General features: G+C 41.0%; 1 protein-coding gene across 5 annotated transcripts in view; it reads right to left on the bottom strand.

The window, feature by feature from the left end:
• Positions 1-25,468, bottom strand: part of pleca (plectin a) — a 165,368-nt gene that overhangs the window by 98,975 nt on the left and 40,925 nt on the right. Inside the window, exon 1 of one of the 5 annotated variants that reach the window (XM_074614397.1) lies at positions 1,689-2,009. The exons of the other annotated variants lie outside the window; for them this stretch is intronic. Coding sequence (XP_074470498.1) covers positions 1,689-1,734 — 46 coding nt within the window. The 5' untranslated portion in view covers positions 1,735-2,009. Of the gene's footprint in view, positions 1-1,688; positions 2,010-25,468 lie in introns of those variants that run through there. 5 annotated transcript variants of the gene reach the window in all.

Genomic DNA, 25,468 nt, shown 5'->3' with positions numbered 1-25,468 from the left:
TTTTTCTGTTTTATATCATAGTAAACTGAATATCTGTGGATTCCGGACTATTGGTCAGACAAAACAGACACCTGAAGAAACCTGTCACATTGGATTCTGAGATGTTGTGATGGGGAGTCTTTCACTTTTTTTACTGAGGTTTGATAACAACAATCCCGTGTTGAAATCTGCAGGAGGAGAGTTAGTAACGTTACCTGTTAGCAGCAGGTGGGCAGCACAGTCCTGCTTGGCTATATAACGGAGCTACTAATGTTAACGAAGGTAACACTGAGTTACATTATGGTGCATTCAAGATCTATTCAGTAAAGTATTGGCTGAAGGTAAATTCTAACTTTATAATGATGTGTTCAAATGTAATCTTGTAAAATGTAGTTCTTTGTGAGAAACTTCAATAAATCCAGTTGTTTGAAGGAGATGTATTCACAGCAATATAAAATAGATAATAGGGAATTATGAGCTGTTTAACTTCCTAACACTAGCATTTTTTAATCAAAGCAAATATTTAAGTAAAAGTACAATTATTTATTTCCTAATCATTTGAATTGTGTTTTTTATGCCAATAACCACTATAGATGGCTATAACACAGTACATTACAGTACTGTGTACAGTAACCTCATACCCCCGAAAAATAGGGCTCCCCAAAAAGCTACTAATTTACCATGCATATAATGTTTTTTGTGTTAAATATAAAAAAAATGTAATGACATCAACTGGTCGAGAGAGATGGCCCCACCCCCCACCCAGAGCCTGGTTCTGCCCAAGGTTTCTACCAGCTAAAGGGGAGTTTTTCCTTTGCCCCTGTCGCATAACAATGCATGTTCTTGTTGGGTCTCTTAATTATAGAGTACGGTCTAGACCTGCTCTATAGGAAAAGTGTCTCGAGATAACTTCTGTTATGATTTGATGCTAAATAAAAAATAAATAAACTGAAATTGAATCTAAAATGTTATTCCCTCATTGGCAGACCAAAAATAATACTTACCTGCCACAGTGGCAGGCAGTGAAAAAAGTTCATTTCAGACCCTGGGGACACCTGTAAGTGAGAGAGATGGGAGGAGCACGCTCTGCTGATGTAAACGTAAGAAACATCTCACCATGCTGCAACCTGACAAGCAGCAGACAAGAATGGAGAAATACTTCCTTCACAACTACAGATGTTCACCCTCTGACCAGGCTGAACAGTCCCATCGCTGACTGAGGGGCAGGGCAACACTAAGCCGTATCTCTGCTGTTACTGCGGCGATGCAGCAGAAGCAGCCGCTCTGCAGCAGCCACTGTGCTCTGCATCTCCCGGCGCAGACGCATTCAACGTGCCGCATGCAGCAGCAGCAGCAGCCTCGTAACGGTTCGCAAAACACACCATCTCAGCAAAATCATTACCCCTGAACCCTGCTCCAACTGCCTTGGTCACGGCTGAACACAAAGGGGAACAAAAGCTTTTAAATTCCTTTTATCCACAAAAACATGCAGCGAGCGAGGGAGAGCAGAGGATTGGAATTCCTCCATTTACCTCAACAACCCCAATACATTCAAAACTGAAGTTTTTGATCAGCCAGCATCTATACGATGAGGAAGTCCTCACCAGAGAGGGATTGTGGGAAAATGAGGCGGTCCTGTAAGCATATGACGGTGATGACAGCAGTCTGAGGATGCTAAATGTTAAAAAAAAAAGAAGCGAGAGGAGTACCTTTAAGAGAGCTGATCTCATGCTGGATAGACCTTCCAGGATCCATGCTTGCGACTGCCTGAGGCTCCAAACTGTCGAGTCTGAGCTCTGCAAGGTTAGCTCAGCACTGGAACACCAGGCTGGAGGATGTCTCTCTCTGCTAACTGCAGGCAGTTTCTATCCCTCTCCCTCCCTCTCTCTCTTCTTTACTGCCGCCACAGAAGTTGGCAGCCTAGTGTTTTTGTGCACTCCCTTTCTCTCTTTCTCTCTCTCCTGCCGGCTCGCACACAATCCCTGTCAGCAGAGGAATTGTGAAAGAAAGGAGCACATCACCCTGCTTTCCACCTCTCACCCCTCCCTGATGCTGTCCCGTCTCATCCTTGTGGTGTTCAGGGAGGTGCCTCGACCAGTAACTGGCACGCTCCACCGTCACATCACAGCGGTGCGTAGAGCTTACCTAAAGCTGCCAATGCAGAGTGTGTGAAGTGATGACTGTTTTGACTGAGAGGTAGGAGGGGATGGAAAAAATACCTCTGATCCAGATACAGCTCAAGGAAAGATTTAAATGCCTTGATAACATATTACTCTAGTTGTCTAGGCGATAAAATAAACCACTTACTTTGAATCGTGGTGTTATAAAGCTAATAGGTCTGTTAAAATCTAAATATAAAATGCCAGTAAACCTGACAAATAGTCACTGGGTGGTTTATTTCTCCTCCATCACGACACCAGCGTCAGTGACTCAGCATTATATCCCCCTAAAATACTCTGGTCTGAAGGAGCCACTCTATTTTTCATGAAAAGTGCTGCAGAGGGGACCATGGACCTCGGAGGGGGGGGGGGGGGGGTCAGATGACAGAGCACTTTTTAGGAAACTACACTCTGCAATCTGAACGAAATTAAATTACTGCAATAATTTAGTTTCCAATATATATTCCCTCAACAGCTGAAAATACTCATTGGAGCTGAAAAACAAATTCCTACAAATTCCACTAAATTAAATCCAGGTTTCAGGACTGTGAGTTGTGATTTTGCAAGTTGCTATGTGTACAATTGAAATCCATCTATAATAATGAAATAATACTAGCGCTGTCATTCGATTCAAATTTTTAATCTCAATTAATCGCATGATTATCTATAGTTAATAGCAATGAATCGCTAATTAATCACACATTTTTTACTTGTTCAAAATGTACCTTAAAAGGGAGATTTGTCAAGTATTTAATACTCTTATCAACATGGAAGTGGGCAAACATGCTTGCTTTATACAAATGTATGTATATATTTATTATGGATCTCGATTAACAACAAAACAATGACAGATAGTCCAGAAACCCTCACAGGTACTGCATTTAGCATGAAAAAATATGCTCAAATCATAACATGGCAAACTGCAGCCCAACAGGCAACAACAGCTGTCAGTGTCTCAGTGTGCTGACTTGACTATGACTTGCCCCAAACTGCATGTGATTATCATAAAGTGGGCATGTCTGTAAAGGGGAGACTCGTGGATACCCAAGGGACCCCTTTGAAAATGGCCAAAACTTTTTCTTGCCAAAATTTGGCGTAAGTTTGCTAAATGTGTAAAAGAAATTAGTGGCGTTAAAACAAATTTGCGTTAACATGTTATTATCGCATTAACTTTGACAGCCCTAAATAATACATTTTTAAAAGATATAAAAAAAAAAAAAACAATCCAATCAATTAACTATAGTCAATGTACACTAAGGGCCCTATCTTACACCCGGCGCTAAGCGGCGTATACAGCGCAACTATCATTGCTAGTTTCAGACCAACGCAGTTGTCGTTGTCATTTTCATGCCCAGCTCCCACCTTGTGTAAGTAGCAGCAGCAGCAGAAAGTGACCAACAAAAACCTGGTCTAAAGTCTGCAGCAGTATTTTCCTGCTATTTAAGGGGCATATTATTTAGATAGTAAGATGCGTCTACATAGGCGGGTTGTTACACAGACAGGGACGTAGCAGCGCTCCTCTTCCTAAGTTTAATACAGTGTCGGCACTAGAATAAGGTTTTTATTTATATTAAGGAAAACGCAATTTCGGCTGCAGGTAAAAATTCAGAATGTAATAGACTATAACAAAGTAAGGCTCTCAGGGATAATGTATGCTCAACCTGCAGCGCGCTCTCAGCGCTCCTCCAGTCACAGGCGTGGCCGACGTGACCAGAAAGATCACGGTGCTAACACGCCTCTGTGGCGTCTCCTCTCCTCATCCCTCTGTGTGTGCGAGTGTAGACCCTGTGTCTACTTCAATGTTTATGGACCCTCTCCCCCTGAATGTCAGCCTTTTGAGGCTGATGGATCCGCACGTTACGTACCGCTTCTCCAGCAGCACCCGGCTGCAAGCCCATGTATAATGGAGCTCTGGAGGATTCCACTCAGCCGGTCCGAGCCACCCGTGGGTTGCATCGAAAAGCAATGCAGTTTTCATTATTTATCAATACATGTTTATGATATTTAGCCTATAGTGCTTATTATCATATCATGAATTTAACCTGCACCTGTTAAATAGGTTATCGGTGCATTTGCTCACATTCACAGTCAAATGGAGTTGTTGATGGGACAGAGGATTGGGAGACGATGGAGGCAGGGGGTCTACTGGCCAAGCACCACATACATCTGCTCGCACACTTTCACTTCACGCACGAGATCCGTTTCCTCAGCAGAAAACCGCTCGCTTCTCCAATTTGCAAAATCCGCCTTTTAAATAACAATGCGCACGTTACAGGCGCACCTGGCTTTTGGGAGTTGACACTCTGATTGGTTTAATTCCTGTTACGTCCAAAACACACCTATGAGAGACCTATTAAGAGACTAAATACAACCCATGTGCCCCTTGCGCCTTACTTTGCGCACAGATTATGCGCCGGTTAACTAGCAAAAGTGGAGTTGGACACGCCCTAAATGTACTTGCGCCATGCACTTTAGACCATGCACTATAGATGGTTTAAATAGGGGCCCTAAGAGTCATATAAAGGTTTACATTGTTAGATCCTTGACAGCGTTATTTCAGAAGATGACGGCGAAGGTCATGCTGACTTTGACTCAGCAGTCTCCTCAAGTCTCCAATGACTGGCTGGCGTTCTGCTGTGTCGTGCCTGAAGTCAGCAATAATAAAATTGCTAGTCTGCTTCAGTATGAATAGACAGACAGAGGACAAGACTTTGACAAGAAGAGCTCCAAATGACAAGTGGAGTTAAACATTTTAACTAAGAGCAATAATTGTGTTCTGTGAGTAGAAAAAGTAGAAAAGGTTGTTAAATCTGTGTACAAATCCATTAATGCATGCCAACTGATTTAAATTTGTCCATTACTGCACAATAGCTCTATTGTGGTAAAATGAGATTAGTGGTTATGTACACACTGTGTAGTGTATTAAGAGGGGACCCCTACTAACTGTTACACCGCTGAACGGCATGCTGGGTACAGCTCGCTTTCCGTCGATGTTCGTGTGAGCTTTTGCATTCAAATGACACATTTACTCTAGCATTGCTAGGGATGCAACTATGGCATGGCAGGTGTATAGAGTGCTCCAAGGTTGACATATTTTTGTTGGCCAACCAGAATCACACTGGTTCCCAAAAGGATTTTATCGTCGGAAGTAAAAAGCTAATGTTAGGCTATAAACGTACTGTAAAGGAGGACGAGTCAGCGTGATGACGTTTAGTAGTCTCATTTAGCCACTTGTTAGCGCCTTTTGTAAGACACATAAAGGCTTCAAAATTTACGAGTGAGGGTATTTATCGATGTATTTTATATCGTAGAACAAAACGTTAAAATCTCCTCAGCTTGTGTTAACCACAGACCTTATTTCAGGCATCTGACTAAAAAGTAATTAAAAAAAAGCCATGGACTTCGAGACGAGGGAACCAGAAGTGCTAAAATGCTAACTCATTTCCAGGTTTAAGGACTCATTCCTGCAGCACTATTATTCAGGACCCGAGGAAGCGCAGTGTCAAGTGTGAAGTTGTTTGGATGAGCGGTTCTTGAGATAACTTGCTGCAATAACGGAGGCCAAGCAATCAGTCCATTCCTAACGGGCACGTTTTCACTGCACTAGTGAAAAGAAAATAAGATTCTTTATTTATTTATTTTCCTGAATTAAAGCTCTACTTTTGGAAACTGACGTGTCAAAACAGGATGACAACAACAGACTGTTAAAGATTATGAGGAAAAACAGCTCAACCAGAGGTGAAATCCATGAGTCACTGAAACACACAATCAAGAGTGTTGTCTAAAGCCCAGATCATCCACCTCACAATGTACTGAGTCAGCACAGACGCATTTTGGAAATAGGCTTTTACTTTGTTGTGTTAGGAGTTGTTTGGTTTGTATATGACCTATTCGAGTTTAAGTCTTCTTGAGTTGTTTATGGGATAAAGAAGCATACCAAAATACCTCCTACTGCTACTACTTCTATCAATATCATGTCCTCTGATTAATTACACAGCTCTATAGGACAGATGGTGATGCGGCCCCGTCCATCAGGGCAGCAACACCACGCTGGTTCAAGTTTCAGAGTCAATGCCATTTCCTGCTCAACGTTTGACTCCCTCCTAATGAAATGTTCAGCGGCCAGACTATTTAAATGCAAAGCTTTTTAAAAGCATCTATTACAATTCAATGAACCTGGTTATAAGGCTCTCAGTACTGCATGCCATGATCCAATGAGCTGCTTTTTATTATAAAGTATAAAGAGCTGAAATATTTCACACTGCCTACAAACCCACCACACACACTAAATCATGCTAACAGCATTCAGTAATAAAACAAGGCTCCCTTTGTGAGGTAAATCAAAAACATGAAACATGCATTACACTAAATGACTGGGGACCAATGAGGTTATCTACCTTAAAATCCTTCAGAGGCTAATAGGAAGTCATTTGGCCCATATGAGGATAGATAGGTAAACTCAGCTCTTGTTTATTCAACTTTACGTGAGCCACCTGGTTGTCTTCTAACAGAGTGCTGCTGAATTCAACAGCCTGCCTCTGACCTCGCACTCTCTCACACACTGATCCTTCGTCCTGTACTTGTGCCCAACTACTTGAGCTGCCAAATGAATACAAGTGTGAGGTAGGACAACTTACATCAATGTAAAACACCTGTATAGCAAATTGTATTACGCTGCTACTGATATATTTTCAGCCATGGGTTTGCTACAGCATTGTGCTGTAGTCGAGAAATTATTCAGGAGGGCCGTAATGACCCCTATTCTAATCAATATGCAATCAATGAATGCTCGTTGGCACGGATCCGGTTTCAGACGGCTACAGCAGCAGTGAGGAGATAAACATACTGTAGAGGTACAGTATCTGTGGGTGGGAGATGGGGGGGGTAAACTAACAGAGATTAACCCTTCAAATGATGACAACACACCCTCAGTTTGGGATGAATTCACTTAGTGTAACAGAGAACAAATTATCCTAATGCTCCTTTTTACTGCCTACTAAAAAGGACAAGGACAACAACACAATTATACAACAAAACATGCAGTCGCTTCCGTGTTACAGAATTAAAGAGTTCCATCCTGTTTAATCAAATGCTTCACTTTGTTGTGACTCAGAGGACTTTTATTCCCAAAATTGAGGCTCTCAAGCAGAACACTCTCAAATCCTTACTCCTGAGTCTGGCAGTCCCTGTCCAATAATAGCCCTAACACCAAACTAAAGCCATCTTGAGCTTAATGCACCTTGTTGGGGGCGGTAAACAACCTGGGAGAAAGCAATCCCTGCAGACACGACTGAGAAGTCCTTGAACTTTTTTGGCTTGTAAATGTACATAGCATATTGTTTTAGCAAAACAGCGAAATAAAAAAAATAAATACTGGGATGTAATTAGGGATGCGCTGACACCGATACCAGTATCGGGTATTGGGTCCGATACTGTGCTCATGTACTCGTACTTGTACTCGCAAAACAGCGGCACCGATACCACTTTACAGCAGCGCGATGTTAACCTCTCGTCACCATCTTTCGGGTCCTCACGCTCCACCTCCCTGATGGTGTGGGCGAGACGGGCCGGTGGAGCGCCCGACCCCACTGGGCCGGGATACCACCTCAGCCGGCACACGCCGGGCCTCGCTTTCATTGTGCCACAGGGTTTTGCTTGCACCCTCTGACTCGCGCGTGCGTTAGACTCCTTGGTCCGTGTTTCACGACGGGTCGGGTGGCTTGCCAACTTCACCACAGACCCCTGGTGCCTTTTACTTGGGCTGCGGCATGACGCGGTTGGGGCGCACTGAGGACAGTCCGCCCCGGTCGACAGTCGCACCGGGAGCAGCGAGCCCTTTGTCCACAGTGCGGTGAGGTCCGGGCGGGGAGCGCTGTAAATGTGCAGCCGCGAGCCACCTTTGCTCGAGCCTTTCCAAGCCGACCTAGAGCCGGTCGCAGCGTACCGCCTCGTATGCGAGACTCCCCAGCCTGCCGTGTGCCGCTCACACCCTCCAGCTGGCTGTTAACGAGGGTCTTTTGGTACAGAGAAGTACTCGTATCGTTACTCGGTATCGGCGAGTACCCAAATGTAAGTACTTGTACTCATACTCGGTCTGAAAAAGAGTGTTGTCGGTGCATCCCTAGATGTAATAATGGGGTGTACTGTAGGGATGTCATAAGAACCAATACTTCGGTACCAAGTCAATGCCAAAATTCTGAAATCATGATGGTACTTGTTTTTCTACAGTACCACAGGTACAGTAGGTACCAACTAGGATCGAGACTAACAGCGTACCGCCGTCCCGGGAATAATAGAAAATGTGTTTAGGACACAGTTAAACTCACTATCGAGGTGTCTCAGAGCGGACATTTTGACTCTTCATAGCAGGGACGGCACGGGTGTAACCGATACTCAGTACTCATGGATCTGCTGCTTTCAAGTGTAGCCATAAGCCATGCCAGTGAGCCCTGGAACTGGCATGGCGAAATGGGTTGCAGCCATGTCATGACGAGTCAAAATGTCTGCTCTAAGAGGGTCTATTTCTCCTCATTTTGCCAAAAATTGATCAGTGATACCCGGTTAACCCGGCACACCAGTTGAACAAACTAAGGAAAAAGTGAAGCATTTATGAGTAAGATGAATGAAGTGAATTGGTAACATTAACATGATAACATTATATTTCATATGCCAAACTGTAGTTTAGTGGTGAGATATATCTTGAGTCGTATTAGTTAAGTTGCCAGATAAATGCATGAGAAAATTATAAAATAGCCATATTGTAATGAGAAAGAAAGTAGCCTACCTCACAGACCTCCCTATTGTTCCACACAACCAATATTTTATTACAAAGCTGGAGCACTCCTCCTCTTACATCAGTGTGCTTTGTGAAGGTACATACAGAAAACACAGCTTGCAAAGACATAGCAGCCTCAGTGCTGGAGGAGGGTGTAGAGCAAAGGGCTTCACACCAAAGAAGTGAAATCTCAGGTGATGACAGGCAGTAAACATTACGCACCAGTTGGCAGGCCACACCTGAAACATCATCTTAATGAAGATATCAAACTCTAAAATGAGAAATAACCCTACACCGCAGGTCCATTTCTCTACTGAGCATCTACCTTTTTAACAACGGTGTCCTCAAAAATACATTAGTTTAAAACATACATTATCATTAAGGTGCAATGTGTAAGATCCGGCCAGTATTTTAGTTTAAAATATAAAAAAACAAGGCAAAAGTGAGCATGGTTCACTTTTGCCTACTGAAGTAGGGCCAAAGGTTTTGCCCTTTAGGAACTAATGGAATTAGTCTATTGAGCACAATGTAGCTTGTTATTAGCTCACCTTCCTCAAGTCCAGGGTGCCCAAAATCTTTGAAATTTTGGGCACCCTGGATTTCTAACCCCCAAAAGGCACAACTAGACCACACTGTCAACCATCATACCAAATTTGTTGTTACCAAATCATCTCAGCCGATTAGACTGTCAGTGACTATCAGTCGCTATAAGCACCATGGATGTGGGTCAATAGGGGCCTACTACAACCACTAGTAGGTTTTATCATCTATCACGTTAGGGATGCTAATTAAAAAAAAAAATTCCAACCCATAGCTGACCCTCGTTAACCGATTATTCACCGTTGACCAACAAGATTAGGTGCTGTGGTTTTAGTGCTTAACGAGCCGCCCAGCTGCAACGATGAGCCGATGCACAAACAGGTTAAATCCATCATTTATCATCAGCTGCAGTGTATGTGCAAAACAGACAACCGAGTCCCCGGTTCACCTGTCCGGGAGAGTCACTGTAGCAGCTACTAAATCCAAAGTGGCAGAAACGACTTGTATGTTCGCTTTGTCCTTCCCGCCATCAGGAGATTACTTCGCGGGGAGGAGAGCGGCCGGAGACGGACCTTCAGTTAGCAACTGTGTGATCTGAACTCAGGTTAGACCCAGCACTGCCGCTGGCCACCAGCCTGCTGTGACTCCCGGTGCTGAGGTTTGCGCTGGCTGAATTCGAGTTGCTACAGCTCCGCTAACTGAAGGTCTGTCTCCCGGACCTGCCGCATGCTCTACTCTTGGCAAAGTAGCCTTCTGGCGGCGGGGAAGACGAATAATAAATCGATCAATACACGAACAGTAAAGCCCCCGCTTAGTGGCATAGTAAACATAAAGATGGCTGGCGTTAACTATAGGCCGACGACACACGTGAAGATTATAAAATAGCAGTGTTATTTTGACCAGCTCTCTGAGTTTCAGCAGAATTTTGTGTATTCTTGCCCTTCTGTTAGATAGTAGTTGGCTACTTTTTTTTTTATAACTGATGTCTGTAAAGTATGGACCCAGGAATAGAGGTGAAATGCTGCCCTCTATTTAACAGATAAATGTTTACCTCAGTCTTTAAATTTTTAAAAAGAGAAGAGATTGAGGCAATATATTTATGTCTTGATAGGTTCAGAATACAAATATCGATGCCAATAATCAGAGAGGAAGTGTGAGATATATGATACATCTGCAAATAATTACTTTTTATACCATTGTCTCATCCTTATTAGATACTGCTAAATTCAATTTGTGCTGACTTTGTTCTTAGAATTGGTTTAAAAAATTAAAGTTTCCAAAACACCACATGATAAATGCCATTATACATACATAATGCAATTGAAGTGTTTCAGAAGACAGATCAAATTAAGTTTCCTAGCTAAATGTCATCGCGTGGCATGGTAAGCCACCTGACTCCACACACCCCGGTGAGTGGATGTGTCTGTTTCCATGCAGCTGTTCAGTACTACGGTGTCAAAACTCAGTCTGATACATAGCCAGAAGTCTCAAGTCCCTTTTAATCAGAGGTGGAAGACCTGATACACCCCCCTCCACCCCTCTCTGGGATGTGGTACTTGCCACCATGGAGTTGAGCCATTAGAAGCTGGAGCTGGACCAGTACACTCTGTGGTGAGGGTGTGTACTGGCTCAGCTAGAGAGCCAAACCAATCTCAGACATGACACACACCATGAGAGGGGCCTGGGGAAGAGGAGATACCGTGGGGTGCCATCCCGATTCATTAAAGTGATATCAAACTCCAAGTACAGTTGTTGCAGCCCATCTGCACACACATACAGACAGACAACAAACCAGCCAGCGAGTCAACTGTCAGCAGCTAAAAATAATCTGTTCACTATTGCCACTCCTTACTGCGTCTCTCACACATTACAAAATCAACAGTTTATGTAAGCAATAATACACTACAAGTATTCTGATATACAAAAATAACAGAAAGAGTAAGGTCTCTTTTTTAATTAATTTAAGTGGGTCAGTAGAGGACCAGTCCTTCGTCACTTCCTTTCAGCATTTGCCAGTACATGAAATCTGTGTTTCTAAGAGGAGGACTGTCTGTATTTTCAGTAAGTAGTCACACTAATGAACTGAGCAAATTAAGTTGCTCGCCCAGTCTCGCACTTTTGTACTCTCTTTTCTTCGGGTGTCCAGTAGGGATGCTAATTTTTAAACATTTTCTTAACCGATAACCGACCTTCGTTAACCGATTATTAACTGTTAACCGACAATATTTTTGCGTGCATGCAACTGCAGTGTATGAGCACAACAGACAGTCTCCAGTTCACCCGTCCGGGAGCGATAACTTAGCAGCCACGGTGCTTCATGTAGTGTCGCGGACATGCAGCCACTTTCCCAGTAAAAGTCTCCACCGCACATTTAGTTTAGTTTAGCAGGTTGTCAGCTGTGTGTCTGCCCGGCGTAACGATACTCTGTCTGCCTGGATTAACAATAGCGCATCTGTAGCTCTGCTGTTAGCTTTGTGCTCCCCGCAGTCACACACACACAGTCTGTCAGCGCAGCGTAACTTCAGCGAGTTTCCGAGAGACCGTGTGTGTTGTCAGTGGCGTGATAGCTGTGAACGTAGGTGTAGCAGACAGTGTGTGTACAGTTTATTTGTCGGTGAATAAATGCTACGAGGCTACATCTCCTCCGCTCAAGTGAGCTATAGACGGGAGCCAACTTCCTGTATCTGTAACGCTGGATCAGACTCTCTTAAGGTGGACCAGCTTTTCTCCTTTAAGTGATGAGTTTTTCTCAGCTTTTTAATTAATTATTAACATTTCTTTTAACCGTTTTAACTGATAACGTTAATCGGTTGAAATGGTTATTGTCGGTTAACAGTTAATTATGAACATCTGAAGTATCCAGCAAAAGTTCAGAGTTGAATTTTTTTCGATTCGAAACGTTATGTGCGCTCCTGATAAAAACTCGAAGCGCATAGAGTGGAAAAACGTGAGGAAAAGCAGCGCACAAAACATTTCAGTCGCATTGAAAATGGCTACAAAAAGCCGCCCCAGGCTGCTAAAACGTGCTCCATCTGATCAGGGCCTAATAGCTACTCTTGCTGTGTAATGTATTTGTTAGCAGCTCGTAAACAAGTAAAACCAGAAAGAACAAACTAGCTCCTTTTAAATTAGCAAAATTTACTGTAGAAGTGATTTTATTTACATGCAACTGCCAACGATGGTGACTTTGCAGCCATCTTGTCACAGGTTTGTTGACACTTCTGTAGTCCTTTCACTAATTCGGAGATGTCGTCACTGTCAAGTTCCTGATACTCGGAGGCCGATATTAACTACATGGCATGAACGCAGCACAAAAGATACAGCAGGTGTGAGCATGGAGAGCAACTATAGAGTAACATGGTTTGTGTGTGTTCTCTGAGGCTCTTTGAGACAGAAGAAAGAGAGCACTTAACAGGAAGACACCAACACAGGAGGAATTCATAGAGTGTGTCAAGATGAAAAATGTATTCTGAGGCCCGCTATCCTTCAGATCTACAACTGTGAAAGAGGCACATTCAGGCTGTCTTTATGCCTTTTGTGTAGCACTGACAGAGATCCACTAGAGGCTGTTCTAGGGCCAGCCGGAGGAACAGTTCATTACTAAGTTACTAATAACTAATTTATATTAAATCACTCCATTTCTTCAGCTCTCCATCCCTCACACAAGACTGAGAACTTTTGGGGACAGAGCCTTCAGTGTGACAGCCCCCACCCTCTGGAACTCTCTCCCCATAGAGCTCCGCAACGCACCATCTCTGGACACCTTCAAAAGATTCCTCAAAACCCACCTCTTCACCAAGGCCTATGGCCTCTAGCTACTGTTACATTTGTTGTGTTTATTTATGTCTTTGTTAAGCGTCCTTGGGTTTCATGAAAGGCGCTATATAAATCCAAGCTATTATTATTATTATTATAACTGACCTTCAAAAGACGTGAATGAAGATGAAGCTGATTAAAACATTTTTGGAATACTTAACTGAGCTCTCGCAACAACAAGCGCCAGCAAATTCACGTGTGCAGTCACTGTTTTGTGTATGACAACATTGATACTGTCGCTGTGGAGTGGAAACCTTGTATTTCTGTCAACTTGTCAGCCTTGTTTCTTATGGAGGACAGAACCTGCCAAAATCAAGAATAAATGAATAACTTGATACATGAATAAATATGCCATTAAAAGTAGCTAAAAAATAATATCAAAAATAAATATAGTTTATTATAGACTATAATAAAATATAATCATTAATTAATTGATCAAATGTGACATAAATTGATATCTCTTTTAACTTGCTTTTTTATTTATTTACCTTTGTATTAATTCACTTATTTATTTACTCTTCTGTTTTATTTAATGAAGACAAAAGCAAATTAAAACAGAAATATCAATTAGTCACATTTTATCAATTAATTAATGACTACATGCATTTTTAATATTATGTTTGTTACTTTTAATGGCATATTTATTTTTTTATTTATTTATCAAGTAATTTATTTATAGATCATTTATCTTTTATTTTGACAGGTTCCGTCCTCCACAGTTTTGTTTTTTTTACCACTATGAACTTGGGATTTATTGAACTTTCAGACAGGAGAAGTTTTCAAATGACAAGACAATATTTTGAATAGCTTACAAGAAAGAGTACAAGTATTTTGATTATAATTGTATCTCTATAAGTCCATGACATGTTTCACACCTATGAGCTCATTCTTTCTCAGCTTTGAGAAAGAATTAGATCAAAAGGGTGAGACAAGAATCAATGTAAATGCTGTTACTGTTGAATCACTGGTCATAGCTACTGCTAAAGCCCTCTCACGGTTTAGCAGTAGCTGGGCGTGGAATGGATTCGTGGAAAAGGCAGCACCAGTGCTTCTCAAACTCAGGCCCCCTGCTGAAAAATAGAGTACATGCCAGGCAGCTCACTACTGACATTCCTGGCATTAGTCCGGCTTACTGTAGCATGCCAGAACCAGGGTGTTAGCACCATTGTTCCACACCCCAGGACCACCGTGAGGCCAGGATCTCTGTGTACCCTCATACGTGTGCACGCAGGTTAGGCTGTGGGATGACAGTCAACACATGGTGACACTCAAACAGTGATGTGTATTCTACTTTGTAAGACACTGATGTTTCATATTGCCTGGTTGTATTGCAGTAATGAATCAATATGGACATATGTGGGGATACAGAATTCCCAAACGCGATGCTACAGAGGGCAAATCACTATTTGGAACGATGTTTTAGTCTATTTTTGTATCCACTCGCAATCTTTTATAGCTCGACCGCACAGAGCACTCAGGCAGGATAAAATGACAGTTTGTATTTGACTGTTTCCAGGAAACAGAAATCTCCCTGCGACCAGACAGATTTCTCTGCCGGTGACATCATCCTCACAGGCAGATTAGAAAGACATCCTTTCATAGTGTCACTGCCATCAGTCAATACCTCACCAGATGCACCCGAGACTCCGTTTGGCATCTGTCTCTCTAAACACTGTGGGGAAAGTAAACACTGACTTCATACTGCTAGTTCACCTGAGGTTAATTGTTAAACACCCCATTGATTCTTTTCTTTTTTTACTTTTGCCAATGAGAGTAACAGATACAGCATCAGTTAAAGCAGATGTGCAGTAAGCAGGAAAAAAAAAAATAATGAATCCCATCACCTTTTATGAGGTTAGTGTTTGTTGTTGTCAATTAATCACGTGATTTGATCAAACATCTAAACATTTGCAGGGCGTCCAAATACCGACGCTTGTGCGGTTTTAAGCCAAACCACTTATTTTTCTAACCCTAAACAAGTAGTTTTATTGCCTAAACCTAACCACCACTGTTTTACCATCAACAACATTTTACCATGCGTTACATTAACCGCGTGTGGATGGCTTCTGACCAAGCGTCAAAATATGACGAGTAGGGATGAAATCATGTTGGCCAGTCACAGGTTACTGAAGTCAAACATGTCTTCAAAGGTTGCTAGTTTAGACCATTAACAAAAAAAGGCTCAAGACGAAAGACAAAATGAAGACATTTTTAGCTGTATTTGCATAGATATATGTTCTTGACAAATGACAAACAATTTACTATTTTTTTTTTTTTAAATTAATCATCTTAACATTTCTGCAACAGACCTCATTTTTGGTTTCAAATTTTAAAAACTGTCAAAAGCTGTGACATTTTCAAAAAAATATGTGATTGGGAATAAAAATGTGTTCTCAACATTCTTGGTATTTCTGGACCTTTCAACCACGGGGGATGAAGAAGACCATGAGATGTGGTTGAAAGCTTTTTCTGATTCACTTGTTGGAATTAATATTTTGCAGTCCGGTTCCATAATTACCGTCAGCTGTTATTGACTCTCTGGTTTTGGGAAGCAACTAATCCTCTGCTCTAACACAAATCCCATCTCAATTACAGCAGCTCTACCCCGAACCTCTCCAGGCTGAGTTCACTCTACGGTGGGTCACGGTTGGGACTTCTCTGGTATTTCTCTGCAGACTTCAAGTTGTTCCACAGAAGAAACCAGAGACACAGTAAAGAAACCAATTACATCTTGATGTCATTTATCATCAAAGGGGATTCAGACTCAGTGAAAGAATGTGAACTCATTCAATACTACCAGATAAAGTGGCATGACAGAATGGAGACTGTGCTGAAAAAACTGGTCTTACTGCAGGAACAGTGCTGTATGAGACCCAGTGGCATCGAAACTTACAGCTGTCATGGTCATTACGTCTACTCTGATATAAAAGCAAACTGAATTTTTTTAAATTTTTGGTGGCTTCAGTATGATGTTTAATATGTCTATTGGACCTCTTTACTAATTAGAATCAAGTATTCACTGTTTATTTAAGATATTTCATGTATTATCATGGTTTTTAGCTTATTAGATTAGTTTTTTTGTCTAAATCTGTGTGGTAATCTAGCCTGTTCCTCTAGTTGAGGACTAAGAAATTAGTGTTTATCTGTTTCACAATTTCCAGAAGGGGGCCCTTCCAGGAGTAATCATGTGAGTACCAAAACAATGAGTTAATAATATAATTATAATTAAGTTGACTGATGGAGAATGAACAGATGACGCATTCATTGTTTGTCAGTTAACAAGTAACAAGTTGCAAACATTTACTGGTCACAATACCTCCAATGTGAGGATCTGATATGTTAATGCTTTAACAAAATGAGTGGCGTTAAAACGAATTTGCGTTTACGCGTTATTATTGCGTTAACTTTGACAGCCCTACCATTTATCTAAAAAGCAATTCATTGGTTAATTGATAGTAAAACTCATTTGAAAACAAAGCTGTTTTTCTTTGTTCAAGGAAAGCTAAATTTGTGGAAATGCACGCGCGCACACAAACACACATACACACACATACACACACATCATGTACTCACTCAGCACACAATATGTTTCAGCTGCACATGTGAACAAACTGAGACCAAACAGGTCATCTCTTACAAACTCCTGTGAAGTAGCAGACAGGTGAGAAGATTCTGCTGCAGCAGAGAGTTCTGGGTAATCTACAGTACAGTACGCTGAGCCATCCTGTTGGCATGCCATAGAGGGATTGAGTGTAGGTGTGAACATATGTGGAGATAATATATGAGTATGTCCCCTGTCAGTGGAGGTCATCATCACACTGAGACGCCCCAAAACAGGGGTCCGAAATTAACACCTGCCGAGCCTCAAATGTGGGTAGATTTTCCGTTTGGCGAGTGAATCTCGGAAGGCTATCTGCCATACTGGCGAGTAAACGTTTGTACCATGATACTCATGTAATAACAAACTATGCTTGGTTTCAATGAGAGTCTCTACCGCGCTTTGGTGTCATTTAGGGGCGCACTCCTCTGCTTTCTGTGTCGGAGTCTGACACACACAGTAGGGATGTTACAAGAACTGGTAACGTTACTTTGTTACCAAAATTCCGAAAGTTAGTTAGTGTCACTAAAAGCCAGTCAGTCCAACGAGAGTACGTTACAGTGGGAACATCCTCCCTGCTGTGCAGCCTGTGCAGTGGACCGTTGCCCATACCGGGATCCAGTCCCGGTTGAGCGGAATACAGCAGCACGTAGGGCAACTGCACAGTAGCCACGCCATGGGTCCAGCTCAAACAGCTGAGGCCCGAGACATTCCCTGATAACGCCACATTGCAAACAACAAATCTGTGTTCAAATCGTAAAGACTAACAGCTAACGTTAACTAGCTCTCATCCTGCTGATTTGATTACATGATTACATTATGGTTCGTTCAGGCTCTATTCAGTAAAAACTAGTATTGGGCGAAGGTAAATTCTAATGTTATCATGGTGTGTTCAAATGTAATCTTGTAAAAAAAAATTTTTTTTGTGAAAAAATTACATATATAAATCTAGTTGTTTGAAGGAGATGTTTTCACAGCAATATAAAATAGATAATAGAGAGGGAATTATGACCTGTTTAACTTCCTAACAAAAAACAGTATGCTATGGTAATAAAGGAGTGTATATTGAAGTACCTGGATTTATTGTTTTAGTAGCCTATATGTGAAATGTCAAGAAAGTATGAAAAAATAGATACAGCGCCAGCCTAGTATTCAGGCTTGAATTGATTGAAATTATTTTGCTTCAAATTTTGCTCTGGCCTCTTCTCTAAGAATATACTTACTTACTCACAAATGTATATGTGACACAAAAAGGCAATTTATTATTTTGGCTGGTAAAAAATATCCTTGGCCGGTGGATTTTTTCATCTACCGGTGAGTCAAAAAGTTAATTTCGGACACTGCCCTAAAACAATACATAAGTGACCTATACATTTGAGTCATTTTCATGTTTTCATTCAAAGAATTGCCTGCTTATCTGTATCTGAGAAACTCTACAAACTCCCCCAGACATGACTTAAAGATACATTGTGGTCAAGCTAAAACATGCTGTTTTTCTTCGTCATTATCTGAAGGTTTTCCTCCAACAGAGATGATAATCTTGGCAGTCAGAAGAAGACACAGAGACACCCTCAGGCAACAAGCTTTCTCTCTAAAACAACTCAGTTCAGGTCATGGTTCGTGCATGCAGACTAAATCATATTCCATGACAGAAACTTTCCTCTGGACCAACCATACACACAGCCTGCCTTCCAACTGCAGGGCAGAGGGACTGAAGAATTGATGGATGAAAGAAAGAATCCCATGCCTACAATTTCCACAAATACGTCCAACAGCAACAGTCGGACTTATTTGTCTGATTGGTTTTAAACTGCCATGATCTGTGGATTAATCTGTCATCATTGCCGTTTCCTGTTGTGCATGTTGATACTAAATCGATTACGTCAGCAGATGATTGACAGCTCACAACAAGCCAACAGCAGACGTAGGAGGCCTTTAAATTCAAATTAGGAGTCAGGAGGAGTTCACACAGTGAACCAGACTGCACAAACAAACTGATTACTGAGATTAACTGGACACGTGCAGACACATACACTAATTTTAAACAAATAGTAAGTGACTGCAGTGAAGACACAAAATTACACCAATCCATCAAACTTTTTTACAGTATAGAAAGGTAACAAGCTTGTTGATAAAACTTTCACAGAGCAGATTCTTCATTGTAAATATTCTATATTATTTGACGGAATAGTTCAACATTTTTGTGAAAAAACGCCGAACAATAAGAATGACAATTTGTTACCTGGCGACCTTACAGTGATGACAAGACTCCAATAAATGGTTGGCATGGTGACGGAAAGTTGTTGTATTAACACTTCGGCTTTTAAAGGGCGGGTCCATTATTTTTGAGGTCTTTATATCACTCTGTAGCTTCCCAGTGGTGTTCCTTATGTATTCAAATCCGAACATTTGAATTTTGGTCAAAGTACATACAGTATGTTTTAGTGTCAAAATGTTATTTTCCCTTCAAGCCCTTCTAAAAACATTTTCCTACATGACCTGATGAAGGTTTCTGCATTATGACGCTGCTACAGTATGTACAGTATATATACAGCCTTGAAGTCAGTGTATATTATTGTATTGTGTCAGTTACATACTGTAACTTAGATGGTGGTCGCTCCAAGTTTGGTGAAGCAGACAGGAGTACCAATACGGACACTAAGCAATGTCCTGTTGTGGATGCCACATTAGTTTAAATTCGAAAGTCATACAATAACACAACCAACCGATCGATCCAGCTGTAGACCAGCAACTCCAATTACTGTTTTTGTGAATGGATTCTGGTCTGGTCGCGATATAACGGCTTCAGTCAGAGGCCTACCGCCGGCCTACGCTCGCTAACCAGTCAGCATCTGACGTTTGCATTTACACTGAGTGAGCTTCCTGTGGGTATATACACCTTATCGTGGTAGGAAGGTTTGCGTGCCACAATGACCCTGAAGGCTATGCCGTCTGGAGAATTGAACTCCAGGTAGGTGCAACCTTGGCGGACAGGCGGATGGGTAGTGGCCAGACGAAAAGATACCCAACCTTACCCCAGCTATGGGTCAAATAGTCTGCAAGATGAGAGTCGTAGCCTAGTAAGGCAACTCATCTAAGAGACGTTTCACTCTGAAATCAAAATCACGGGCAGAACGGGCTCGTTAGCTGTGGCAGGCAACCCATCTATTGGAAGGAAACCACAAATAAATTACCCCGGTCCACCAGGATGGAGGTTGAGCAAGAGGGTGATCTCCTCTTCTTATAAAAAATAATCTGATTACAGAAACAGGGACTAATAATATTTTTACTCCTCTTGGAACCTCAGAGTACCAGCAGAGTTTTGCTAGCATGAATGTCGTCAGTGAAAGTCAAATGAAAGCTGACAACAGGAAGAGTATTCTGGGCACAAGATCATTGATGAAAGTAGGCTGTTGGAATGTTCGTACAATGTATGAGACCGGAAAGCAAGCACAGATGTTGAGGGAAATGAAGAACTACAAGCTCCACATCCTTGGCATCAGTGAGTGTAGATGGACAGGGTTTGGAAAGAAATAACCTTGTGATAGGTGGAACTTTATTCCCACACAAAGATATCCACAAACTGACATGGGTGTCACCTGGAGGAAGAGACAAGAACCAAATTGATCATCTAATGATCAATGGCAAATGGAGAAGGTCTTTGCAAGATGTAAGAGTGAGACGAGGAGCTGATGTAGGAAGTGACCATCATCTTGTTACTGCTAACTTCAGGCTTAAATTGATGAAATCTGTGTCACCACCCAGCAGTAAAAGAAGATTTGACGTTGGAAAATTACAGGATGCAAAGGGAAAACAGGACTTCAAGTTGGAACTAAGAAACAGATTTCAAGCTTTAGATAGTTTAAATAGAGAGGATGACAATATAGAAACAGTAAATGATCAGTGGCAACAAGTGCAAGATGTGTACAGAAAGACAAGCGAGAGTCTTGGGTTACAAACGACAGGTGCACAAAGAATGGATAACACCTGGAACTTGGAAATTGATAGACAACAGAAAAGACCTGAAAAAGAAAATATGCCAGACACATTCAGAGAGAGTGAAAAAAAGACTCCGAGAACAATATTCTGCATGTAACAGAGAAGTCAAAAAAGCCTTAAGAAAGGATAGACGAGAGTTTACAGATGGATTAGCTAGAGAGGCTGAGAAGGCAGTTACAGAACAGAAGATGGGGCAGGTCTACCAAATAACGAAGAAACTGTGTGGAAAGAAAAACAACAGGAGTATGCCAGTGAGAGACAAAGCCGGTGCAATGTTAACATCAGAAAAGGAACAACAACTTAGATGGACGGAACACTTGAAAGAGGTACTCAACAGAGCAGAGCCAGAAACAACAGCAGATATATCCGAAGCCGACGAAGATCTAGAAATCAGCACCGAGGCACCCTCAAGAGTTGAAATCGAATTATGCATCAAAAGCTTAAAGAACAACAAAGCTCCAGGAAATGACCAATTATCAACAGAACTATTTAAAACCGACCCAACCCTTGCGGCTAACATTCTACATCCATTGTTTGAGAAGATATGGCAAAATGACACCATCCCAAATACTTGGCAAGAAGGAACCATCATCAAGCTACCCAAGAAAGGAGACCTAACCAATTGTAACAACTGGAGGGGAATTACGTTACTTTCCATCCCAAGCAAAATATTCTGCAAAATATTGATGAACAGAATGAAAACAGCAGTGGACAACATACTGAGGAAAGAACAGGCAGGATTTAGGAAAGGAAAAAGCTGCAATGACCATATTTTTGTATTAAGAAATATCATCGAGCAATGTACAGAGTGGCAGACAACTCATCATCAACTTCATTGATTTCGAGAAGGCATTTAATAGCCTCCACAGGGACAGTCTTTGGAAAATTCTCCGACATTATGGAATACCAGCAAAGATAGTATCACTTGTGAAAGTGTTCTACACTGACTTTAGATGCATAGTAGGATGCACAAATGACACCAGCTTCCTTGTTAAATCAGGAGTGTGACAGGGGTGTGTGATGTCGTCCCTGTTGTTCATTGTAGTTGTGGACTGGGTAATGCGAAAAACCCTAAACAACTCAAACACTGGCATCAGATGGACCCTCTTTTCCAACTTAGAGGACTTACACTATGCTGACGACCTTGCTCTCCTATCACATCTACCAAGTCACATGCAAGACAAAACATCTAGACTACAGAAGAATGCAAGCATGCTGGGACTTAAGATCAACATCAAGAAAACAGAAGTCATGCCCCTCAACATGAAAGAACCACCTGTCATAAAGCTAAATGGAAAACAACTGACATGTACGTCATCTTTCACATACCTCGGAAGTCGGGTAACATCAGATGGTGGAGCTGACCAAGACATTATGGCCAGATTAGGAAAAGCAAGGACAGCATTTCTAAGACTTGGAAACATCTGGAAATCAACACACATAACTAGAAACACCAAGTTAAAGTTATACAACAGCTGTGTACTATCTGTACTTCTATATGGTGCTGAGTGCTGGAGAATGACTTAAAGAGACACAGGCAAGCTTTCCAGTTTTCACAATACCCGCCTTTAGAAAGATCATGAGGATATTCTGGCCTAGAAAGATCACAAACCATGAACTACACCAAACGACAGGGTGCTTGGACATGGAAACAATATTGATAAGAAGAAGATGGAGATGGCTTGGACATGTATTAAGGAAACCATCTGATGACATGACGAAAGTGGCATTGCGTTGGACACCGGAGGGAAAACGCAAACGAGGGAGGCCCAAAACAACCTGGAGGCGAACCATCGAAGGAGAAATGAAGATGAGAGGATACAGCTGGAACAGCATTGAGAAGAAAGCAAACAACAGAGATGAGTGGAAATCCTTAGTCCTTGCCCTATGTGCCACTAGGCGCAACAAGGACTAAGTAAGTAAGTAAGAGCTGACGAAAACATTCCTTTAACTATGAGGAGTCAAAACTCCACAAAAGCTCAAATCATGTTACTAATGTTAACCTACTTACTCCTCTCTTCATCCCTTACGGGTAATAAGGCTGCAATGAGATCTCTCCATCACATTTTGTCTGTGGCAACATGCTGAGTCTCTCCCCATGACAGGAGCATCTTGTCCAGCAGCTCCTCCAACTTTAGTACCACCAGCTAGCAGGGCCGGTTCTAGCTTTTTGGGGGCCCTATGCAAAATCTTGTTTTTTGACAAAATGCAACTTTTTACATTTTTTTAAAAATTTAAATTGGCTGCATTGTTAACATCAAAATCAAAAAAACATGCAAATTATAAATAACAAACCAATAAAATTACTTTTTAAAATAAAAAACAATGTTTTAAATAAAGAAATCACTTTTGATGTTTTATTTATGTTTAAAGTAACAAAGTCACTGTTAAGCAATAAAAGCAAAACCGTTAAGAATTTATTGTCGTCCCGTCTTTCCACCAAATAATAGAAAAGTATCGATAGTGGTATCGATAAAGACTCTGATCGTTAAGCAGTCTCACAAAATCAATAAAAATGAACAATCCCCATCCCTAGTCCCAAGGCTGTAATATCTTCATTACTATTGGACATTAAAAAAAAAAAAAAGAAAAACTCCCTGCACGCTGATTTTGTTACAGCCTCAAATGGTGCAACCAAATCCCAAAACTTCCTCCAGCCTTAATGTGGATGTTTTTAAACTAAAATGTGAACTTTTACATTGTTAAAATATTATTGTACTTATTGGCTAAAGTTCAGTGTTTTGATTATGCATCTGTGCGTATGAGGGAATTTTCTATGTGCACAACATGCGTGCATAACTTGAGGACTATTGCTATTTTTGAATATGAGATCAGGTTGCATGAAAGCGATCTGAGGCAAGTACTGGAAGTGAAGTGAGGAGGGGGGCTTCTCTGTGGACGCTCCGGCTCAACAGTGATTCACAAGACTAACTTGTCGCAGACCTTTTAGAAGTGAACCCTGTTGGTATTTACACAGACACACACAGACACACACAGACACACACACACACACACACACAAACATACTGCAGAGTCTAAATGCAGAAACAGGGTGTGTTGTATCTGCAGGTTTTCCCAGTGCGTTGGCTTATCTAAGAGTGTTTGAGAAGGAGGAGAGGGACACTGAGTGCATTTAAAATGGGCTGGATTTAATTACACACACTTTACAGAGCAAACACAAAGATGAGATCAGCAAAGACAAAGACTATTGTCATTGTCTTTTGTAACCTGTCGCAGATTACCTGTAAACTCAAATGAGCAACGGGAAAAATAAAACGTAAAATTGTTTTATATCTAAAGTGGCAAATTTGAAGATTTGAACTTATATAAATGTCTGTTAAGTCACTATCTATCACTGAATGAGGTAACAAAATGGTGATTGAGCCTATGGCCCACTGATGAAAGTATTGCAATATTTATATATTTGCAGTATTACTACTCCCGGAATAATGCTATATTAATTTGCTGCTAATGCAAACCAAACATTTTGGACTGCTGCAGCTTCACATTAAAAGCATTTAACTGGCGAAACACAAGTTGACTTTTATTATAAGTATCCACAGGAAATGCAATGTGTTTGTCAGGGAGCTTGACACTAACCGCTATTGTTCATCAAAAATGCTTCCCCAAAACAAGATAACGGTCATTTTGGTCAATTTTGACAGCGGATCGGTTTGAAATATGTCAGGCAGTAATGGAAAGTCAGCAGCAGCCACAGTGCGATGTTAGATTGCATAAATGCATAAAAAATTTTTTTAAAAAGAAATGTGTAAAGAAATGTATAAAGAAAAGAATACAGCAATAAATAAGTTTGGGGAAATAAATAAAGGGTGAAATGCAAAGGGAAAATCGTGCATAAATAAATCAATTTAAAAAAAATGTATATTGAATAAATGCAAAAATAAATAAATAATAAATTCATAATAAATAAATAAATAAGGGAATTAATACAAAGATAAATAAATAAAGGCGCAAACTAAAACAGAAATTAATTAATCAATGGCTACATTTATTTTTTGAAGATTATATTTGCTACATTTAATGACATTTTTTATTTACATTTATTTATTCATTCATTTATTTTTTTTATTTTGGCAGGTTCCCTCCTCCATAAGCTGAGAACGTGCTGCAGAGTGACCTCTGCTTTAAATAAATTCCCTCAACTGCGCTGTTGTCTCATTTTTATACCCATTTCAGCTTATTGTAAAAGAGCTTTAGTCACCTAGTTTTCTTTTCGTTTTAGTTTAAAATGTAGAACTTTATTCATCGGAAAAACAAAAAGTTTGAGGGAAAAGTCTGTTTTATTTTGAATAACAATTCTTGGATGTTTGGCAGCAGAACCACCAAGTAACCTCAAAGGAATGCGTCCTTGAGGCTAAGAGAACACCTTAGTCTGAGGCGAGGTCAGTGGAGTCATTAAGTGTAGGTAGTTAAACTGTATTTGAGGGAGTCAGTACCAACATTCCAACATGAATAAAATGTGACTTGTATTCAAAAGACATTGATTGCACAAAAATGTGTTTTGGTGTTGCAAGACTAATAACATTTGTAGAAGGAAAGACCAGTTATTGCAACCTTCCAAAGCAACATCTCTCTGAGCTA

Source organism: Sebastes fasciatus, chromosome 17, assembly GCF_043250625.1.
Source record: "Sebastes fasciatus isolate fSebFas1 chromosome 17, fSebFas1.pri, whole genome shotgun sequence".
In the NCBI taxonomy this organism is placed as follows: Eukaryota; Metazoa; Chordata; class Actinopteri; order Perciformes; family Sebastidae; genus Sebastes; species Sebastes fasciatus.
The sequence above is the reverse complement of the archived record's forward strand: the minus strand, read 5'-3'. Positions and strand labels throughout refer to the sequence as shown.